Below are 20589 nucleotides of genomic sequence, written 5' to 3'. Positions count from 1 at the left end.
GAACATTATCTGTATGGCAGCATGAGTTGGTCCAAGTAATTGCTTCTTTAAGACAGAAACAGAAACTACATGTTTCTAAAACACTTTATTCTAATGGATATTATCCACCTACCTTGAATGTGATGTTGCCCTCGGCCTTGCATGTGTGTGTGTTGGAGAGGAGGTGGACGTGGTAGCGGCCGATGTTGAAGGGTTCGGACAGACGGTTCTGGGTCATGCGTCGACACAGAACCCCCAGGACCAGTTTCCGATGCTGGTCCCAGTTACACTCTGACTGGATCTCCAGCTCTATGGTGGGCTCAGGAGGACCTTTAGGCTTCTTGGCCTGGGTGGGAGGACTCTTCCTTGGTACAACTACAGGGTCAGAGGTCACAGGTTGAGGGTTAGGAGTCAACCAGAATGTAACATTGTATGCTGGCACGCCTGGCAGAAAGGGTTTCGGGCAGTGTGAATTATACTGTGCCTCTCGGGGAGCCTCTATTGGATGCAAGTGGTCAAAAAGTAGGCTACCTGCGGCTGCGCACGTTCGTCCAATCCAAAATAATTCCAGCATCCAGTGCACTGTGCATGTGCCATTTGATGAATGTAAAGAACAAGCGTAATATCATTCAGTGATTGTCATTAAGCCCAGGGCTCCAGACTGCGAACATTTTGTAACATTTTGTGACCCTTTGACTTGGCTGCGCAAGTTTAATGTTTCATTGGTCGCATCAGTGCGAGCAGCACATTCCATATGGTCACCCCACTCAAAAACGTCCTATTTTTTGTTGTTGTTGGGTCAAACAGTAATGAATGATGAATGAAAGTGTCTGCCCGCCCCTGTACCAGAAGGCTTGCTCAGCTCTCAATTTTACAACCAAGATACATTTGAAGTCGGAAGTTTACATACACTTAGGTTGGCGTCGTTAAAACTTGTTTTTCAACCAATCCACAAATTTCTTGTTAACAAACTATAGTTTTGGCAAGTCGGTTAGGACATCTACTTTGTGCATGACATAAGTAATTTTTCAAACAATTGTTTACAGACAGATTATTTTACCTATAATTCACTGCATCACAATTCCAGTGGGTCAGAACTTTACACACATGAAGTTGACTGCCTTTAAACAGCTTAGACAATTCCAGAAAATTATGTCATGGCTTTAGAAGCTTTTGATGGGCTAATTGACATCATTTGAGGTGTACCTGTGGATGTATTTCAAGGCCTACCTTCAAACTCAGTGCCTCTTTGCTTGACATCATGGGAAAATAAAAATAAAAATCAGCCAAGACCTCCGCAAAAGAATTGTACACCTCCACAAGTCTGGTTCATCCTTGGGAGCAATTTCCAAATGCCTGAAGGTACCATGTTCATCTGTACAAATAATAGCACGCAAGTATAAACACCATGGGACCACGCAGCCGTCATACCGCTCAGAAAGGAGATGCATTCGGTCTCCTAGAGCTGAACATACTTTGGTGCGAAAAGTGCAAATCAATCCCAAAAGAACAGCAAAGGACCTTGTGAAGATGCTGGAGGTAACAGGTACAAAAGTAACTATATCCACAGTAAAACGAGTCCTATATCGACATAACCTGAAAGGACGCTCAGCAAGGAAGAAGCCAATGGTCTTGGTAAGTGGAGTGTGCCAAAATATTTTGCATCCTTGACCTGACTACTGACGTTACACAAAATTCAAAAGGCAGTAAGGCACATTTCCACATGACCAAATTCAATGTTTTACTGGTTATTTCATACCCATCTGTGCTTTTACAAAGACAAAAAAACATGTAGGTGTCACGTTGGCATGAAGGATCGGGAGACAGACACAGGAATGCTTAATAGGGTTTTTTATTCAGCCCAAATTACGGCGTGCCGTGTAAAGGCAAGGGGACGAAGACCAAACGAACACGTAACAAAAACACAGGGTTGAAACCCAAACAAAAGAGTGAAGAGTACCTTGAATAAATAACACACGGGACGAATCTTGCGCTTTGCAGAGCCTTTCTTGTACAATGTTCACTAGTGTTTGAGCAACAGCCCTACTCTTATGCTAGTGAATGCGCCAAAATGTTTTTTTTTGATTGGCTGCCTTCGGGGAGCAGCGCTCTCCTGGGCCACTGCGGTTTTGGAGAGACAGTCAACTATCTGCTTCTCCTACAGTGGATTCACAGATGAGATGAGGAAGGTCTTTGACCACCCAATCTGTGGAAAGAATGCTGCTAAACGACTTCTGTCCCTTCGCCAGGGTTCTCAGAGTGTGGCTGAGATGGCATGTGAGTTCCACACCCTCGCCGCAGAGAGCGGCTGGAATGACGAGGCCCTTCAGGGAGCATTCCGGAACTCACTCACTGAGACCCTCAAGGACGAATTTGTATCTAGAGAGGAGCCTGATGGACTTGACAAACTAATTTCTTTCACTATCCGCATTGACAACTGTCTCCGTGAGCGTTGGGGAGGTAGGGTTGCATGTCCCATAATGTCTGCTTCTGTGCCTTGCTCAATTTCTCCGACTGCATCACATCACCAGGCAGGTCCCAATCCTGAACCCATGCAGCTCGGCCGGACTCGTCTATCTCCAGAGGAGAGGCAGCGGCGTATCAGTACTAGGAGCTGTCTGTATTGTGGCCAGGTTGGTCACCTGGTCTCCACTTGTACCCTGCGTCCAGCAAAAGAGTGGGCTCAGCAGTAGTGGGGGAAATACTGTTGAGCCAAATTGCCTGCCCATCATCTCCCAGACCCCTGCTTGAGGCCAACCTTGTGTGGCAGAGCAGGCTTTTCCTCTGTCTGCTCTCATCGATTCAGGCGGAGATGAGAGTTTTCTGGACCGAGGGGTTGTTAAGCAGTTAGGCCTGGACACTGTCATGCTTGATTCACCTCTGGAGGCCAACGCTCTCAATGGAAAGCTACTCTTCCGTGTTTTGGAGAGAACTGTTCCTGTTATCCTGCGTCTCTCTGGTAATCACCAGGAAAAGATCGGTTTCCATATCATCGACTGTTCTCACTCAGCTCTGGTTCTGGGCCATCCATGGTTAACCTCTCTAGGGCAGGCGGGACGAATTCATCCCACCTACGTAACAGCCAGTTGAATCCTGTGGCGCGATTTTCAAATGCCTTAAAAATCCTATTACTTCAATTTCTCAAACATATGACTATTTTACAGCCATTTAAAGACAAGACTCTCGTTAATCTAACCACACTGTCCGATTTCAAAAAAGCTTTACAACGAAAGCAAAACATTAGATTATGTCAGCAGAGTACCCAGCCAGAAATAATCAGACACCCATTTTTCAAGCTAGCATATAATGTCACAAAAACCCAGAAGACAGCTAAATGCAGCACTAACCTTTGATGGTCTTCATCAGATGACACACCTAGGACATTATGTTATACAATACATGCATGTTTTGTTCAATCAAGTTCATATTTATATCAAAAAACAGCTTTTTACATTAGCATGTGACGTTCAGAACTAGCATACCCCCGGCAAACTTCCGGGGAATTTACTAACAATTTACTAAATTACTCACGATAAACGTTCACAAAATAAAAATAGCGATAATATTCCGACCGGGAATCTCCTTTTCGGTAAACAGAGGAAAAATCACAAAGACGGGGGCGGCCAGTGCACGCGCCTAAGCCCACAGTCCCTTGATCGGCCACTTGAGAAAGGCGATAATGTGTTTCAGCCTGGGGCTGGAATGACGACATTCAGGTTTTTCCCGGGCTCTGAGAGCCAATTGGAGCCGTGGGAAGTGTCACGTTACCGCAGAGATCCTTTGTAATGGAATGAGATGTCAAAGAAAGACAATAAATGGTCAGACAGGCCACTTCCTGTAAAGGAATCTCTCAGGTTTTGACCTGCCATTTGAGTTCTGTTATACTCACAGACACCATTCAAACAGTTTTAGAAACGTTGGAGTGTTTCCTATCCAAAGCCAATAATTATATGCATATTCTAGTTACTGGGCAGGAGTAGTACCCAGATTAAATCGGGTACGTTTTTTTTATCCAGCCGTGTCAATACTGCCCCCTAGCCCTAACAGGTTAAAGCTACACAACCCACAGATTGACTGGTCTACCGGAAGGGTCATGACTTGGAGTACATTTTGCCATTCGAATTGTCTACATTCTGCCCTTCCTCCTGCCTTGTCAGCACCCCAGTCCATTCCAGAATCCCCAGACCTGTCTTCTGTTCCTCCAGAATATCACGGTCTAGCTCCTGTATTCAGCAAGCACCACACCCCATCTCTGCCGCCTCATCGGCCTTACGACTGTGCTATCGAGCTTCAGCCTGGAGCTCCTCTCCCTAGTAGCAGGTTGTATAACCTCTCTCGCCCCGAGCAAGAAGCCATGGAGGAATACATCCAGGACTCCCTGGCTGTTGGACACGTCAGGCCTTCTTCTCCGGTGGGAGCTGGATTCTTCTTTATCAAGAAGGACGGGTCACTGAGGCCATGCATAGACTTCCGTGGGTTGAATAGTATCACCGTCAGGAATAAGTATCCCTTGCCACTTATCAGTTCTGCTTTTGCCCCCTCCATGCTGCCACAGTATTTACTAAACTGGACCTCCGGAATGCCTACCACCTTGCCCGCAGAGAGGGAGACGAGTGGAAAACGGCGTTCTACACACCACTTGGACATTTTGAGTACCTAGTTATGCCTTTTGGCCTCACTAACGCCGGAGCTGTTTTTCAGGGCCTGGTGAATGATGTCCTGAGGGATGTCATTGGGTGTTTTGTTTTTGTCTATGTGGATGACATTCTTATTCTTTCGAAGGACATTGAGGCTCACAAGCAACATGTCCACCAAGTTCTCCAAAGGCTATTGGAGAATAATCTATTTGTCAAGGCTGAGAAATGTGAGACACGTTTCCTCTGTGTCCTTCTTGGGTTCCATTATTGCTCAAGGACAGCTACGAATGGACCCTGCCAAGGTTAGGGCAGTCACAGAGTGGCCTGTGCCTGCGAATCTGAAGCAGTTACAACGTTTTCTGGGGTTTGCCAATTTTTATAGACGATTCATCCGTGACTACAGTCGTTTGGCAGCTCCTCTCACCTCAACCTCCATTCCATTGGTTCCCCGAGGCAACATTCCGGGAACTCAAGCACCGCTTCACTTCTGCTCCAATCCTTACCCAGTCAGACCCAGAACTCCAATTTGTCCTCGAAGGTGGACGCTTCCGACACCGGGGTAGGTGCAGTTCAGTCTCAACGTTCTCCTGCGGATCAGAAGCTCCATCCTTGTGCCTTCTCCCGCAAGCTCTCACCTGCAGAGAAATTGACGTAGGCAACTGGGAACTCTTGGTGGTTAAGCTGGCTCTTGAGGAGTGGCGTCACTGGTTAGAGGGTTCAGCACTTCCCTTCATTGTGTGGACGGATCATAAAATTCTAGCCTACATCCAGACCGCCAACCGTCTCAACTCTCGGCAAGCCAGGTGGGCATTGTTTTTTGGAAGGTTCAACTTCACACTCACTTATCGCCCTGGATCTAAGAATACCAAGCCTGATGCCCTCTCTCGTCAGTTCACCGCAGACAACAAGAGTTCCGAGCCGGAGACCATAAGGCCATCCTCCAGCATCGTTGCTGCTGTCTCCTGGGAAATTGAGTTTCGTGTTCGTCAGGCTCAGCTGAACCTAGAAATGGCCCATGTAAGGCTCTTGTGCCAGATTCAGTTTGTTCTGATCTTCAATGGGCCCATTCTACTCACCTCACCTGTCACCCTGGCATGAACCGGACAGTCGCCTTCCTGAGTCAGCGATTTTGGTGGCCCACCATGGAGAGAGACACTCGGGAATTCATATCATCCTGCTCAGTCTGTGCCTGGGAAAAAAACTCCACCAAACCTACATCTGGTCTGCTTCGTCCTCTTCCCATACCTAGTCGCCCCTGGTCACACATAGCTTTGGACTTTGTCACTGGGCTTCCCCCATCAAATGGTAAGTCAGTCATCCTCACTATTATTGACCGATTTTCTAAAGCGGCTCACTTCATTCCCCTCTCCAAGCTTCTGTCCTCCAGGGAGACTGCGGACCTGCTGGTATCCCATGTTTTGCAGCTGCATGGAATCCCCAGTGACATTGTTTCTGACAGAGGACCCCAGTTCACATCCCAGGTATGGAGAGCCTTCTGCACAGCTCTGGGTATTAAGGTCAGCCTTTTGTCTGGATATCACCCCCAGACCAATGGTCAGACCGAGCGGGCTAACCAGGAGTTGGAAACTGCTATACGCTGTGTTACTTCAGCTAACACTTCCTCCTGAAGTGCCCAGCTATCCTGGGTGGAGTATGCCCACAAAACCCTCATCAACGCCTCATCAGGTATGTCTCCCTTTGAGTGTGCTCTGGGTTATCAACCTCCCTTGTTCCCTGCCCTAGAGGTTGAAGTAGTGGTGCCCTCAATTCAGGACCACATGCGCCGTTGTCGTCGCACCTGGAGGAGGGGCCGGGCTGCCCTTCTTCGTACCTCCGCTAGGACCCAATCCAAGGCTAACCGTCGTCGAGCTGCAGCTCCACTCTACACCCCAGGCCAAAGGGTATGGCTTTCTTCGAAGGACTTGCCTCTGAAAGTGGTTTCGAAAAAACTAGCTCCCCAATTCATTGGCCCCTTTGAAATTGATCATGTCATAAACCCCTCTGCTGTTCATCTAAAACTCCTTGACTCTCTCAAAATTCACCCCACGTTCCATGTATCATTAATCAAACCAGTCTGCTCCAGTCCCTTGTCCCCTCCTGCAGCTGCTCCTCCACCCCCTCGTCTTATCGACAACCATCCTGCCTATACGGTCTGGCGACTCTTGGATGTGCACCGTCGGGGCCGCGGGTGGCAGTATCTGGTGGACTGGGAAGGATAACGGGCCTGAGGATCGTAGCTGGGTGGCCCGTCACATTCTGGATCCCTCCCTCTTACAGGATTTTTACACCTCCCACCCAGACAAGCCGGGTCGTGCGCCAGGCGGCGTCCGTAGAGGGGGGGGGGGTACTGTCACATCTGCTCCCACTACGCCCCCTGTGTCCATCTGGTGTCGTCCTAACTTGCAGTTCTCCTCCTGTATTATCTCTCTCTTGGTGTGGTTGGAGACAGGTGTGCTGGAGTCAGAGCAGATCCCTACCAGCTGCAAATCGTCCCATAAATCAAGACCTCTACATATACTCTTTTCTGCCACCTCCACTCTGCCAGATCGTAATCTCTGCTCAGTCAGTATCAGTCTAGCCTTTTGTCTATTCTCAAGAGCCTGTTGCTCTGCTTTGCTCGTTTTCCTGCCTTTCACCATTTTTACACCTCTCCTTGCAGTTACCGCTCTCTCTGGCTCCTGTTCCACATCTCACTACCAACCACCTTGCTCTGGATATCACTCACCACCATTACCTTGGATTCCCCTCAGGACCTGTTCCCCTCAGCCAACTCCAACCTCACTCTACACTCCTGGTTATTGCAAGTCATCTGAGCTACCCCGGTTCTGCACTCCCCATTTCTCTGATCAATAAACCTTGTTGTGCATTCATCCCAGCTTCCTCTTCCGAGTCTGCTCTTGGGTTCCCCTACTTGGCTCATCGTAACAATTATACGGTTTATATTCGTAACTACATCCATCGTAACAAGAAATGGATGAATATGGTGGTCATGTCAACATGTATTTTCTTCCCAACCGCTAAAACAGTTCAGCAGGCTTAGAGTTCAGTAGCTGCTAGTTCTAATCCCACATGGGGCAGATGTCTTTTTTTCTCTCCAAATCCTTTCTTTACAATATTCATCCTTCTAATTCTGAAAAGTGAAAGCATACCTGTGAGAGCGGTCACCCTGGTAGTAGTTGATGGTTTTTATACAGTACTGAAGACCAATCGGAGTTTATTTGATCATTGGAAAAAGAGCTACTTAGTAAATCGTGCAGTGCAGGTTGGATTGAGCCCCTAATCTTCATTTAAGGTGATGATTGAACTTTTCTTCCCAACACAATACTGAAATAAATGTGAGTCCACATTAAAGATTTTTTTCTGCGCCCCATGGGGATTCCAATTTAAATTTACACCACAAGTGGCAATAGATGTCAGGAACTCCACACCTTACCACTGAGCTAACTGTCCAGAGCCTTATTTGTTTCGCAATGCACATAATTTTGTTATCAGAGTGTGCCAATGTATTTCTGGTAAGTATGCTTTAGTGAGAACATTTTGGGATCAGGTACAACTACGTTTACACACCCCAAAATGAATACTTATGAGCAATTCCCCCCCACCCATGACTTTTCACCTGAATGTATTTATTTTTTATTTGATGGGGTTGGGCAAAGGCTAAAATTGGGGTTGAGTTACCCTTTAACCATTTTCCTTCAATTTGCTGTCTGTCCGAAAAGAGTATGACATGTTATATTATTTTTGTCCAGACATCATCAGATACATTGGCTGCACATACTGAGGGACTCTGTTTTGCGCACTCAGATGCTTTCTCCGATGAGATGAATGTGTCTTGATGTCAGTGCGCATCTCAAAGTTTTACATTTGTTGCCTTTAAAGGAGCTCATGTCTTACTCAGGGGAGCTTAGCTCTTCCTGGCTCCCCCGTAATTCGCACTCTGGTTTCAGGTACCCGCTTACCTGGTTTACTTTGAGGTGAGAGGATGGCAGCAATCTTTTTCTGCAAAGACAGGAAAATCAATAAGTTATACATTAATGAGAGGGACTAACTCCTATAAATGACCAGAATAGTTATCTTCCAAATACTTGTTTCGATATCTCACGATGGGATTCGCTCTGAATCACTGTCTCGGAAGAACCAATGTTGGAGACAAACGGGTTGAGTGGTGAACGAGGTGAGCCTCTCACCTCCTTATAAAGGAGCCACTCGCCCACCCTCTGGTCATTCTCACCTCTCCTTTGCAAAGAGAACTACTCTCTGGAAGCTCTCCTCAGGACAACTTGATCCCTGTCTTCCTGCTTAAGTGTTCTCAGGTGTGCCGTGCTTACGCCATTGAACGCAGGATTTTCAGCTCGTCCTTTGTACTGACCAACTGACCAAAAGGAAAGTTTCAGCTTCGAGTAGAATTAATTTTCTACCCGCGTTACCTAGCTTCACGGCTAGATATCGAGACTGGGTTAACCCACGCCGCAAAGCATAAATTAACTTGGCAAGCTTGCTGAAAAGCAAGCTAACCACACACTAGCATTTCTACCTGCACATACGGTAGCATAAGGATTGCTACAGTAGCTAACTCGGAACGAATTCCCTACTTGCCCAGACGGTAGCATAAGCAGTCTCACCTTAGAGCCTTTGGCTTTTCACCCGTCGCCTTCACTTCCACGGAGGAAGAACATCTCCACCGTTTATGTCCAGTAACTACTTAGATAGAAAGAGAGATTTAGGCAAAGCAACCAGCTCTTCGCTCCCTGGACTCCCACCTGCAAGGTTAGGCCCCTCTCTCCTCAACGATGATCTTGTCAGTGGAGGCTATTATATTGAATTACAAGGAGTGTACAAAACATTTAAGGACAGGTTAAAAAGGATGTTTAACCCTTGAGACAATTGAGACATGGATTGTACATGTGTGCCATGCAGAGAGAGTGTGAATGGGCAAGACAAAATATTTAAGTACCTTTGAACGGGGTATGGTAGTAGGTGCCAGGCTGCCCGGTTTGTGTCAAGAACTGCAACGCTGCTGGGTTTTTCACTCAACAATTTCCTGTGTGTATCAAGAATGGTCCACTACCCAAAGGACATCCAGCCAGCTTAATACAACTGTGGGAAGCATTGGAGTCAACATTGGCCAGCATCCCTGTGGAACGATTTCAACACCTTGTAGAGTCCATGCCCTGACGAATTGAGGCTATTCTGAGGGCAAATGGGGAATGCATCTCAATATTTGGAAGGTGTCCTTAATCTTTTGTACACTCAGTGTATAATAGAATAGCAAAGCTGGCAGCCTTCGCAGGGGCCTGAGGTCCCACTCCACCAGAGGAATGGCTACCTTTTGGGCACTGTTTAAGGACATCTCTTCTTAGAGATTTGAGACACCACGTATTGGGCCTTCCCTCATTCTGTTATGAGGTTTTTCCCCAAATGGTTATCTCTGCACCTTCATTGACGAATACTTTCTCAGTATCGGAGCCTCTGAGGGTTGCTTATGTTGGCACTTCTCTGGCTTCAGAGAGCACGTCTGCGATATGGGAATTGGCCATATCCCACTGTTAGATATTGAAAATGGGTATTAGAAAAAGAGAACTCAAGGTTACTTTCAAAACCCTGGTTCTCTGAAAATATGAGAGATTGCGCCGCATTTCCCTGCTCGCAAGAAAGAGAGGCATGCTCGAAAAAGACCATAGGGCGGGCAAGTGCCTCCTTAGAAGGTGATGAGGCTCACCTCATTCACCACTTGAATTGTCTGCTTCCAACAGATGCTCGTCATTGGTTCTTACGAGATTTGAATTTGATTTATTAGGATCCCCATTAGCCGACACCAATGGCGACTGCTAGTTTTATCGGAATCCGACAGATAACGAAAAATACATTACAGACAAAAGACTTTACGATTAACATACATTTAAAAACATTAACATTTAGTGTGTTTGGGTGTGTGTGCGCGCATCTATCAGTTACACATACATGTCAGTACATACACACAACAAGTAGGTCATAACACCAGTTTCAAACACCAGTCTCAACGTCAACAGTGAAGAGGCGACTCCGGGATGCTGGCCTTCTAGGCAGATTGGCAAAGAAAAGCCATATCTCAGACTGGCTAATGAAAAGAAAAGACTAAGATGGGCAAAAGAACACAGACACTGGACCTCTGCCTAGAAGGCCAGCATCCCAGAGTTGCCTCTTCACTGTTGACGTTGAGACTGGTGTTTGCGGGTACTATTTAATGAAGCTGCCAGTTGAGGACTTGTGAGGCGTCTGTTTCTCAAACTAGACACTCTAATGTACTTGTCCTCTTGCTCAGTTGTGAAACGGGGCCTCCCACTCTTTCTATTCTGGTTAGCGCTAGTTTGCGCTGTTCTGTGAAGGGGTAGTACACAGTGTTGTACGAGATCTTCAGTTTCTTGGTAATTTCTCGCATGGAATAGCTGTCATTTCTCAGAACAAGAATAGACTGACAAGTTTCAGAAGAAAGTTCTTTGTTTCTGGCCATTTTGAACCTGTAATCGAACCCACAAATGCTGATGCTCCAGATACTCAGCTAGTCTAAAGAAGGCCAGTTTTATTGCTTCTTTAATCAGAACAACAGTTTTCAGCTGTGCTAACATAATTGCAAATTGGTTTTCTAATGATCAATTAGCTAATCCAAGTTTATCATTTTAAAAGGCTAACACAACGTGCAATTGGAACACTGGGGTGATGGTTTCTGATAATGAGCCTCTGTACACCTATGTAGATATTCCATTAAAAATCAGCCGTTTCCAGCTACAATAGTCATTTACAACATTAACAATGTCTACACTATATTTCTGATCAATTTGATGTTATTTTAAAAATGGACCAAAAATGTGCTTTTCTTTCAAAAACAAGGACATTTCTAAGTGACCCCAAACTTGTGAACGGTAATGTATATAAAAAAAAAAAAAAATTTTTAAAAATCAAACAGTCCATTTATATTTTCCAAATGGGGCTATACATTTGGGTGAGTTTTTTTTCTTGCCTGAGTAGCCAAAAATAAAATTAAACCATCTAGTGTTCAGCGAAATAACAACACAATGTCAAATAAAGGTAGCCCAGACAAATAATTAACATCCAATCACATTACTCTGCTACTACTCTCTCTCGGGAATTACACTAGCGGTCCGTATGCAGCCAAACGTAGCTGCTGCTGATGTTGGTATCTGTACTGATGACGCAATAGCCATGACAGGGAGACACAGTGGACTGGTAACGCGCGTGCAAGCAGTTGCTCCCGACGCCACTTGGGTACACTGCAGCATCCACCGAGAGGCTCTTGCTGCCAAGGGACTGCCTGACAGCTTGAAAGACGTTTTGGACACTACAGTGAAAATTGTTAACTTTGTTAAAGCAAGGTTGATAAGGGAATTTATATGTTTAAAGGTAATGACTAAACAATTCCACCCTGAAACGTAATTATGACATTATGTAATATATATATAATGAATAATTAGACAAACGTAACTATTAGTAATTATAAGATTCTGTAACATGTATAATGAATTAGAATGATAAACTTCAGTCTAATAAGGTTTGGTCGAGACAAGTAGAAATGTGTGTGTGACTAAGAAAATACAGAGAACAATTAAACTGTGTATAACCTGACCTGGCTAGAACTCCGAGAAACTTATGGCAGGAAAGGGAGTCCCATCAAAGGTCCCTCTAATCTCGGGGGAATTGAACTGCCAGCTTGGTAGTGATAAACTGTGGTGAGAACTATGGGGAAGGATACATCCCCCCTACTGCTCGTGTGTATGTATGTGCGTAGGCTATCTACTGTTTGTGTGTAGGTATGTGCGTAAGCAGGGAGGGAGTGAGTTATAAAATGACATGTTCTTTGTATTTTGACTTTAGAACGTTCTCGTGAATAAACTTTACAGACCTTTTGCATAAGTTGAGTATTTGCCTAATTATATTAAACCCAGGGTCTTACAAACCTCGGGGATTGGTCAAAGCTTATTGACTGTTAGTTATTATCATTGGGATTGAAAAGTCTCGTGACAAAGGTCCCATAACTCTCGTATATTTTCTGCACTATGCAACGATATGGGCAGCGACCATGTCACGCGTTTACAACATACCGAAGTGCGCTGGTTATCAAGGGGCAAAGTATTGACAATTGTTTTTGAATTGAGAGACGAGCTTAAAGTTTTCTTTACTGACCATAATATTCACTTGTCTGATGGCTTGCATGATGACAAGGTTTTCACACGACTGGCCTATCTAGGTGATTTTTTCCCCCTCGCCTGAATGATCTGAATCTAGGATTATAGGGACTCTCAGCAACTATATTCAATGTGCGGGACAAAATTGAGGCTATGATTAATAAGTTGGAGCTCTTCTCTGTCTGCATTAAAGGACAACACGCAGGTCTTTCCATCATTGTATGATTTTTTTGTGTACAAATGAACTCAAGCTTACGGACAATGTCAAATGTGATATAACGAAAAACCTGAGTGAGTTTGGTGCGCAATTACGCAGGTACTTTCCCGAAATAGATGACACAAACAACTGGATTCGTTATCCCTTTCACGCCCTGCCTCCAGTCCACTTAATGCTATCTGAACAAGAAAGCCTCATCGAAATTGCAAGAAGCGCTTCTGAAGTCACTGCCAGATTTCTGGATTGGGCTGCGCTCAGAGTATCCTGCCTTGGTAAATCGCCCTGTTAAGACACGGATGTCCTTTGCAACCACAACCTATGTGAGAGTGGATTCTCAGCCCTCACTAACATGAAAACTAAATACAGGCACCGACTTTGTGTGGAAAATGATTTAAGACTGAGACTCTATCCAATACAACCCAACATTGCAGAGTTATGTGCATCCTTTCAGCACACCCTTCTCATTAACATGTGGTGAGTTATTCACCATTTTCAAAGAACAAATAAGGTTTTATATGTAAGATGGTTAAATAAAGAGCAAAAGTATTGATTATTATTATTTGTGCCCTGGTCCTATAAGAGCTATTTGTCACTTCCCATGAGCCAGGTTGTGACAAAAACTCACACTCATTCTTATGTTTAATAAATCTATTGTATAGTGTGTGTGGCAGGCTTACAATGATGGCAAAAACACACATTTCAGAGTGCGGTGACCCTGGTGCTTGAGGGGGTATGCAGCTGGAGGTTGAATGTTTGAAGGGGTACGGGATTATAAAAAGTTTGGGAACCACTATAGCAACACCCCAAAATAAAAACTTTAGATGTGCCAGGTGTACCTGAAATCACAACACTTCAATAAAACTTGACATAAGAACTTCTGTAAGCATTACAGGGATACGAGACTTAGCGATTCCGAGCGAATCCCACCATGACATATTGCACTCATATTATAAGAGAACCGTGGTTACGAAAGTAACCTTGAGATTCGCTTTGTCCTCCTCTTTAAAAGACATTGTAAAATGTTTGTCTGCCCCAGTGGCTAGATGAACACCTTAATCCATGAGCGACTAATGAAAAAATGTATTTGGCCTTACTGCTTTTAGCCCATACAAAAGCATTGAATAACAGATTCACTATATAGAACAGAAAATCATTTTTTACATAAAAGGGGAGTTTGTTCTTAAGTGTCTGTCCTATATCTGAAAGATACTGTATAAGAAAGATCAGGCAACATTTATTTAACCCCTTATTTCTGGCACTAAACCCTAAATATATACAGTACCGGTCAAACATTTTTCTTTATTCTTACCATTTTGTACATTGTAGAATAATAGGGAAGACATCAAAACTATGAAAAAACACATATGGAATCATGTAGTAACCAAAAAAGTGTTACACAAATCAAAATATATTTTATATTTAAGGTTCTTCAAAGTAGCCACCCTTTGACTTGATAACAGCTTTGCACTCTTGGAATTTTCTCAACCAGCTTCATGAGGTAATCACGTGGAATGCATTTTAATTAACAGGTGTGCATTGTGAAAAGTTAATTTCTGGAATTTCTTTCCTTCTTAATGCGTTTGAGCCAATCAGTTGTGTTGTGACAAGGTAGGGGTGGTATACAGAAGATAGCCCTATTTGGTAAAAGACCATGTCCATATTATGGCAAGAACAGATCAAATAAGCAAAGACAAACAACAGTCCATCATTACTTTAAGACATTAAGGTCAGTCAATCCAAAAAAATTCAAAAACTTTGCAAGTTTCTTCAAGTGCAGTCGCAAAAACCATCAAGGGCTATGATGAAACTGGCTCTCATGAGGACCGCCACAGGAAAGGAAGACCCAGAGTTACCTCTGCTGCAGAGTATAAGTTCATTAGAGTTACCAGCCTCAGAAATTGCAACCAAAATAAATGCTTCAGAGTTCAAGTAACAGACACATCTCAACATCAACTGTTCAGAGGAGACTGTGTGTGTATCAGGCCTTCATTGTAAAATTTCTGCAAAGAAACCACTACTGAAAGGACACCAATAAGAAGAAGAGACTTGTTTGGGGCAAGAAACAGAAAGAATTGACATTACACCGGTGGAAATCTGTCCTTTGGTCTGATGAGTCCAAATTTGAGATTTTTGGTTCCAACCGCCCTGTTTTTGTGAGACGCAGAGTAGGTGAACGGATGATCTCCACATGTGTGGTTCCCACCATGAAGCATGAAGAAAGCGGTGTGATGGTTTGGCGGTGCTTTGCTGGTGACACGGTCTGTGAATTATTTAGAATTCAAGGCACACTTAACCAGCATCGCTACGACAGCATTCTGCAGCAATACACCATCCCATCTAGTTTGCGCTTAGTTGGACTATCATTTGTTTTTCAACAGGACAATGACCCAACACACCTCCAGGCTGTGTAAGGACTATTAGACCAAGAAGAAGAGTGATGGAGTGCTGTATTAGATGACCTGGCCCCCACAATCATCCGACCTCAACCCAATTGAGATGGTTTGGGATGAGTTGGACCGCAGAGTGAAGGAAAAGCAGCCAACAAGTGCACAGCATATGTGGGAACTCCTTCAAGACTTTTGGAAAAGCATTCCAGGTGAAGCTGGTTGAAAGAATGCAAAGAGTGTGGAAAGCAGTCATCAAGGCAAAAGGTGGCTACTTTGAAGAACCTAAAATCTAAAATAAACTCAGCAAAAAAAGAAACGTCCTCTCGCTGTCAACTGCGTTTATTTTCAGCAAACTTAAAACGTGTAAATGTTTGTATGAACATAACAAGATTCAACAACTGAGACATAAACTGAACAAGTTCCACAGACATGTGACTAACAGAAATAGAATAATGTGTCCCTGAACAAAGGGGGGGTCAAAATCAAAAGTAAGTCAGTCAGTATCTGGTGAGGCCACCAGCTGCATTAACCTCTTGGCGTTCCCCTAGGATAGGGGGCGCTAAAGCGATTTTTGAAAAAAAATTCGTGCCCATTTTAAACGGCCTCCTACTCAAACTCAGAAGCTAGGATATGCATATAATTAATACTTGTGGATAGAAAACACCCTAAAGTTTCTAAAACTGTTTGAATGGTGTCTGTGAGTATAACAGAACTCATATGGCAGTCAAAACCCCGAGACAGATGGAAACAGGAAGTGGAATTCTGAATTGCGAACTCAACTTCATCACGTTGCCTATTAATCACACCGTGAGCTATGGTTCATTGAGCACTTCCTATTGCTTCCACTAGATGTCCCCAGTCTTCACAAAGTGGTTTGAGCCTTCTACTGTTAAAACTGAATGAATGAGACGCTGTGGAACGTGGTCACACGGAGAGGGCCATCACCATTATCACGCCGGCGCCCCTGGTTACCCTCCCCTTTCGAAACGTTTTGAAACACAATGCAATCGTCCCCCTCGATTCTTATTGGCTCTCTTGTTGAAAAACGCCCTGAAGATTTATGTTATACAATGTTTGACATGTTTGAACGAACCTAAATGGGAAAAAAATGCATTTTCTCGAAATGGCTGTCCCGTGGCCGACGAAGCATTTGGATCAGCCTTCAGACGCGCTAACAAGAACAAGCTCTTGGAACATAAAGGAGTCATTTTTTCGAACGAAAATACATTTGTTGTGGACCTGGGATCCCTGGAAGTGCTTTCTGATGAAGACAACCAAAGGTAAGGGATTATTGACAATAGTATACAAGACTAGATGTGATATGCGATTGTTCCAAGATGGCGCTGACCTGTAACGTTAGCCTATTTTTCAGAGTATCGCATCCCCTTTCATCGCAAAGTATGATTACCCAGTAAAGTTAATTTTAAATCTGGCATTACAGGTGCTTTCAAGAGATATTCATCTATAAATCTTAGAATGACAATATTACATTTTAAAAATGTTTTCGAATAGTAATTTAGTAAATTGTAGCTCTGTTTCATCGGATGCATTTGAGGGAAAATAGTTAGTCAACGTTACGCACCGATGTAAAATGCTGTTTTTATATATAAATATGAACTTTATCGAACAAAAGAATGCATGTATTGTGTAACATGATGTCCTAGGTGTGTCATCTGATGAAGATTGTCAAAGGTTAGTGCTGCATTTAGCTGTTTTTTGGTTATTTGTGATGCATGTGGTTGGTCGGAAAATGGCTATGTGGCTACTTTTACGATATACTCCTAACATAATCTAATGTTTTGCTTTTGCTGTAAAGCCTTTTTGAAATCTGACAACGTGGTTCGATTCAGGAGAGTTGTATCTATAAAATGATATAATTTGAAAAAAAAATTGAATTTTTTTTTAATTAAATGTTGTTATGCTAATGGCGATATGATTTTTTGCTGGATGTCCGTCCGAGGCCGCACAGGGGTTAAGTACTGCAGTGCATCTCCTCCTCATGGACTGCACCAGATTTGCCAGTTCTCGCTGTGAGATGTTACCCCACTCTTCCACCAAGGCACCTGCAAGTTCCCGGACATTTCTGGGGGGAATGGCCCTAGCCCTCACCCTCCGATCCAACAGGTCCTAGACATGAGGTCCGGGCTCTTCGCTGGCCATGGCAGAACACTGACATTCCTGTCTTGCAGGAAATCACGCACAGAACGAGCAGTATGGCTGGTGGCATTGTCATGCTGGAGGGTCATGTCAGGATGAGCCTGCAGGAAGGGTACCACATGAGGGGGGAGGATATCTTCCCTGTAACGCACAGCGTTGAGATTGCCTGCAATGACAACAAGCTCAGTCCAATGATGCTGTGACACCGCCCCAGACCCTGACACCTCCACCTCCAAATCGAACCCGCTCCAGAGTACAGGCCTCGGTGTAACGCTCATTCCTTCGACGATAAACGTGAATCCGACCATCACCCTTGGTGAGACAAAACCGCGACTCGTCAGTGAAGAGCACTTTTTGCCAGTCCTGTCTGGTCCAGCGACGGTGGGTTTGTGCCCATAGGCGACGTCGTTGCCAGTGATGTCTGGTGAGGACCTGCCTTACAACAGGCCTACAATCCCTCAGTCCAGCCTCTCTCAGCCTATTGCGGACAGTCTGAGCACTGATGGAGGGATTGTGCGTTCCTGGTGGAACCCGGGCAGTTTTTGTTGCCATCCTGTACCTGTCCTGCACTTGTGATGTTTCGGATGTACCGATCCTGTGCAGCTGTTGTTACACGTGCTCTGCCATTGCGAGGACAATCAGCTGTCCATCCTGTCTCCCTGTAGCGCTGCCTTAGGCGTCTCACAGTATGGACATTGCAATTTATTGCCCTGGTCACATCTGCAGTCCTCATGCCTCCTTGCAGCATGCCTAAGGCACGTTCACGCAGATGAGTAGGGACCCTGGGCATCTTTCTTTTTGTGTTTTTCACAGTCAGTAGTGTTGGGTTCGACATTTTGAACATTGAGATATTAAATAAATGATAGATAGAATCAAAGGAGAAAGTTAAGGGTTCTCTGTTGAAGGACAGATAGCTGTGGAATGTGTTGGAATGTGCTGGGGGAAGGGAGCAGAGCACCGTGTTGATACAGGGGAGACAGATGGACATCTGTGGATTAGATGGAGGGGTTGAGGTCAGGAGCTGAGGACAGGTCACCTGAAGGGAGTAATAAGGGTTTGGGATCTTGTTACTCTTTTCCTGTTAGACCATAAACTAAGGATTGGAGAGAGGGAGTGTCTTCAGTAGGAGGTATATAACTGTGATGTGAGAAATGTTTTGCTGTCTGATTACAGCTGTATAGAACCTATGGGAAGAATTAAACTTGGTTAAAGCTTCTCTAGTGTCCGTTGGTTATTTACGCTGAAAAATAAGAACAATAGAAAGGCCTCTTTAGTGTCCGAAGTTTTTATAACTGTGACCTTAATTGACTACCGTCTGTAAGCTGATAGTGTCTTAACGACCGTTCCACAGGTGCATGTTCATTATTGTTTATGGTTCATTGAACAAGCATGGGAAACAGTGTTTAAACCCTTTACAATGAAGATCTGTTAAGTTATTTGGATTTTTACGAATTATCTTTGAAAGACAGGGTCCTGAAAAAGGGATGTTTCTTTGTTTGCTGATTTAATATTGATTTGTTTAACACTTTGGTTATTACGTAATTCCATATGTGTTATTTCATAGTTTTGATGTCTTCCCTATTACTCTAAAATGTAGAAAATAGTAAAAATAAAGAAAAACCCTTGAGTGAGTAGGTGTGTCCAAACTTTTGACTGGTACTGTACTTCCATTAAAAAAAATTGCTGGCACCGGGTGACCTTCAGACTAGAGGTCGACCGATTAATCGGAATGGCCGATTAATTAGGGTTGATTTGAAGTTTTCGTAACAATCGGTAATCGGTATTTTTGGCCACCGATTTGCCGATTTTTTTTTTTTTTTTACACCTTTATTTAACTAGGCAAGTCAGATTAGGAACACATTCTTATTTTCAATGATGGCCTAGGAACGGGGGTTAACTGCCTTGTTCAGGGGGGATTCGTTTTTGTAACCTTTGGTTACTAGTCCAACGCTCTAACCACCTGCCTTACATTGCACTCCACGAGGAGCCTGCATGGCAGGCTGACTACCTGTTACGCGAGGGCAGCAAGAAGCCAAGGTAAGTTGCTAGCTAGCATTAAACTTATCTTCTAAAAAACTATCAATCTTAACATAATCACTAGTTAACTACACATGGTTGATGATATTACTAGTTTATCTAACGTGTCCTGCGTTGCATATAATCGATGCGGTGCCTGTTAATTTCTCATTGAATCACAGCCTACTTTGACAAACGGGTGTTGATTTAACAAGCGCATTTGCGAAAAAAGCACTGTCGTTGCACCAATGTACCTAACCATAAACATCAACGCCTTTCTTTAAAATCAATACACAAGTATATATTTTTAAACCTGCATATTTAGTTAATATTGCCTACTAACATGAAATTGTGTCACATCTCAAATGTTCATTGCACGCAGAGTCAGGGTATATGCAACATTTGGGGCCGCCTGGCTCGTTGCGAACTAATTTGCCAGAGTTTTATGTAATTATGACATAACATTGAAGGTTGTGCAATGTAACAGGAATATTTAGACTTAGGGATGCCACCCGTTAGATAAAATACGGAACGGTTCAGTATTTCACTGAAAGGAAAAACGTTTTGTTTTCGAGATGATAGTTTCCGGATTCGACCATATTAATGACCTAAGGCTCGTATTTCTGTGTTTATTATATTATAATTAAGTATATGATTTGATAGAGCAGTCCGAGCAGTGGTAGGCACCAGCAGGCTCGTAAGCATTCATTCAAACAGCACTTTCGTGCGTTTTGCCAGCAGCCCTTCGCTGTGCTTCAAGCATTGCGCTGTTTATGACTTCAACCCGGGTGGGTATAATTTGTGGAACGTTCCAACAGGAATATATTCCAAAAACTTCGTAAATAACAAGGTTGCCAAAAAACAACGCATACAAAGTTGTAAAGCGGCAGAATAAGATACCTGGTAGGGAGTGGTCTATTTCATTGTGTTTTTCACTCCTCATGTTTATTCCGAAAAATGTCTGTCCTCACTCTGTTTGCCTATGGACAAACATTAAGAATAAGCTACGTGGTGAG

General features: G+C 44.0%; 1 protein-coding gene across 5 annotated transcripts in view; it reads right to left on the bottom strand.

The window, feature by feature from the left end:
• Positions 1-20589, bottom strand: part of LOC106571563 (MAX gene-associated protein-like) — a 42927-nt gene that overhangs the window by 1556 nt on the left and 20782 nt on the right. For all 5 annotated transcript variants that reach the window (XM_045695867.1, XM_014144753.2, XM_045695866.1 and 2 more), the window contains 2 exons: positions 8576-8615; positions 113-354 (listed from right to left, as the gene is read on the bottom strand). In XM_045695867.1, coding sequence (XP_045551823.1) covers positions 113-354; positions 8576-8615 — 282 coding nt within the window. The remainder of the gene's footprint in view (positions 1-112; positions 355-8575; positions 8616-20589) is intronic.

Source organism: Salmo salar, chromosome ssa15 (assembly GCF_905237065.1).
Source record: "Salmo salar chromosome ssa15, Ssal_v3.1, whole genome shotgun sequence".
Lineage (NCBI taxonomy): Eukaryota > Metazoa > Chordata > Actinopteri > Salmoniformes > Salmonidae > Salmo > Salmo salar.
This window is presented reverse-complemented; position numbering and strand designations above follow the sequence as displayed.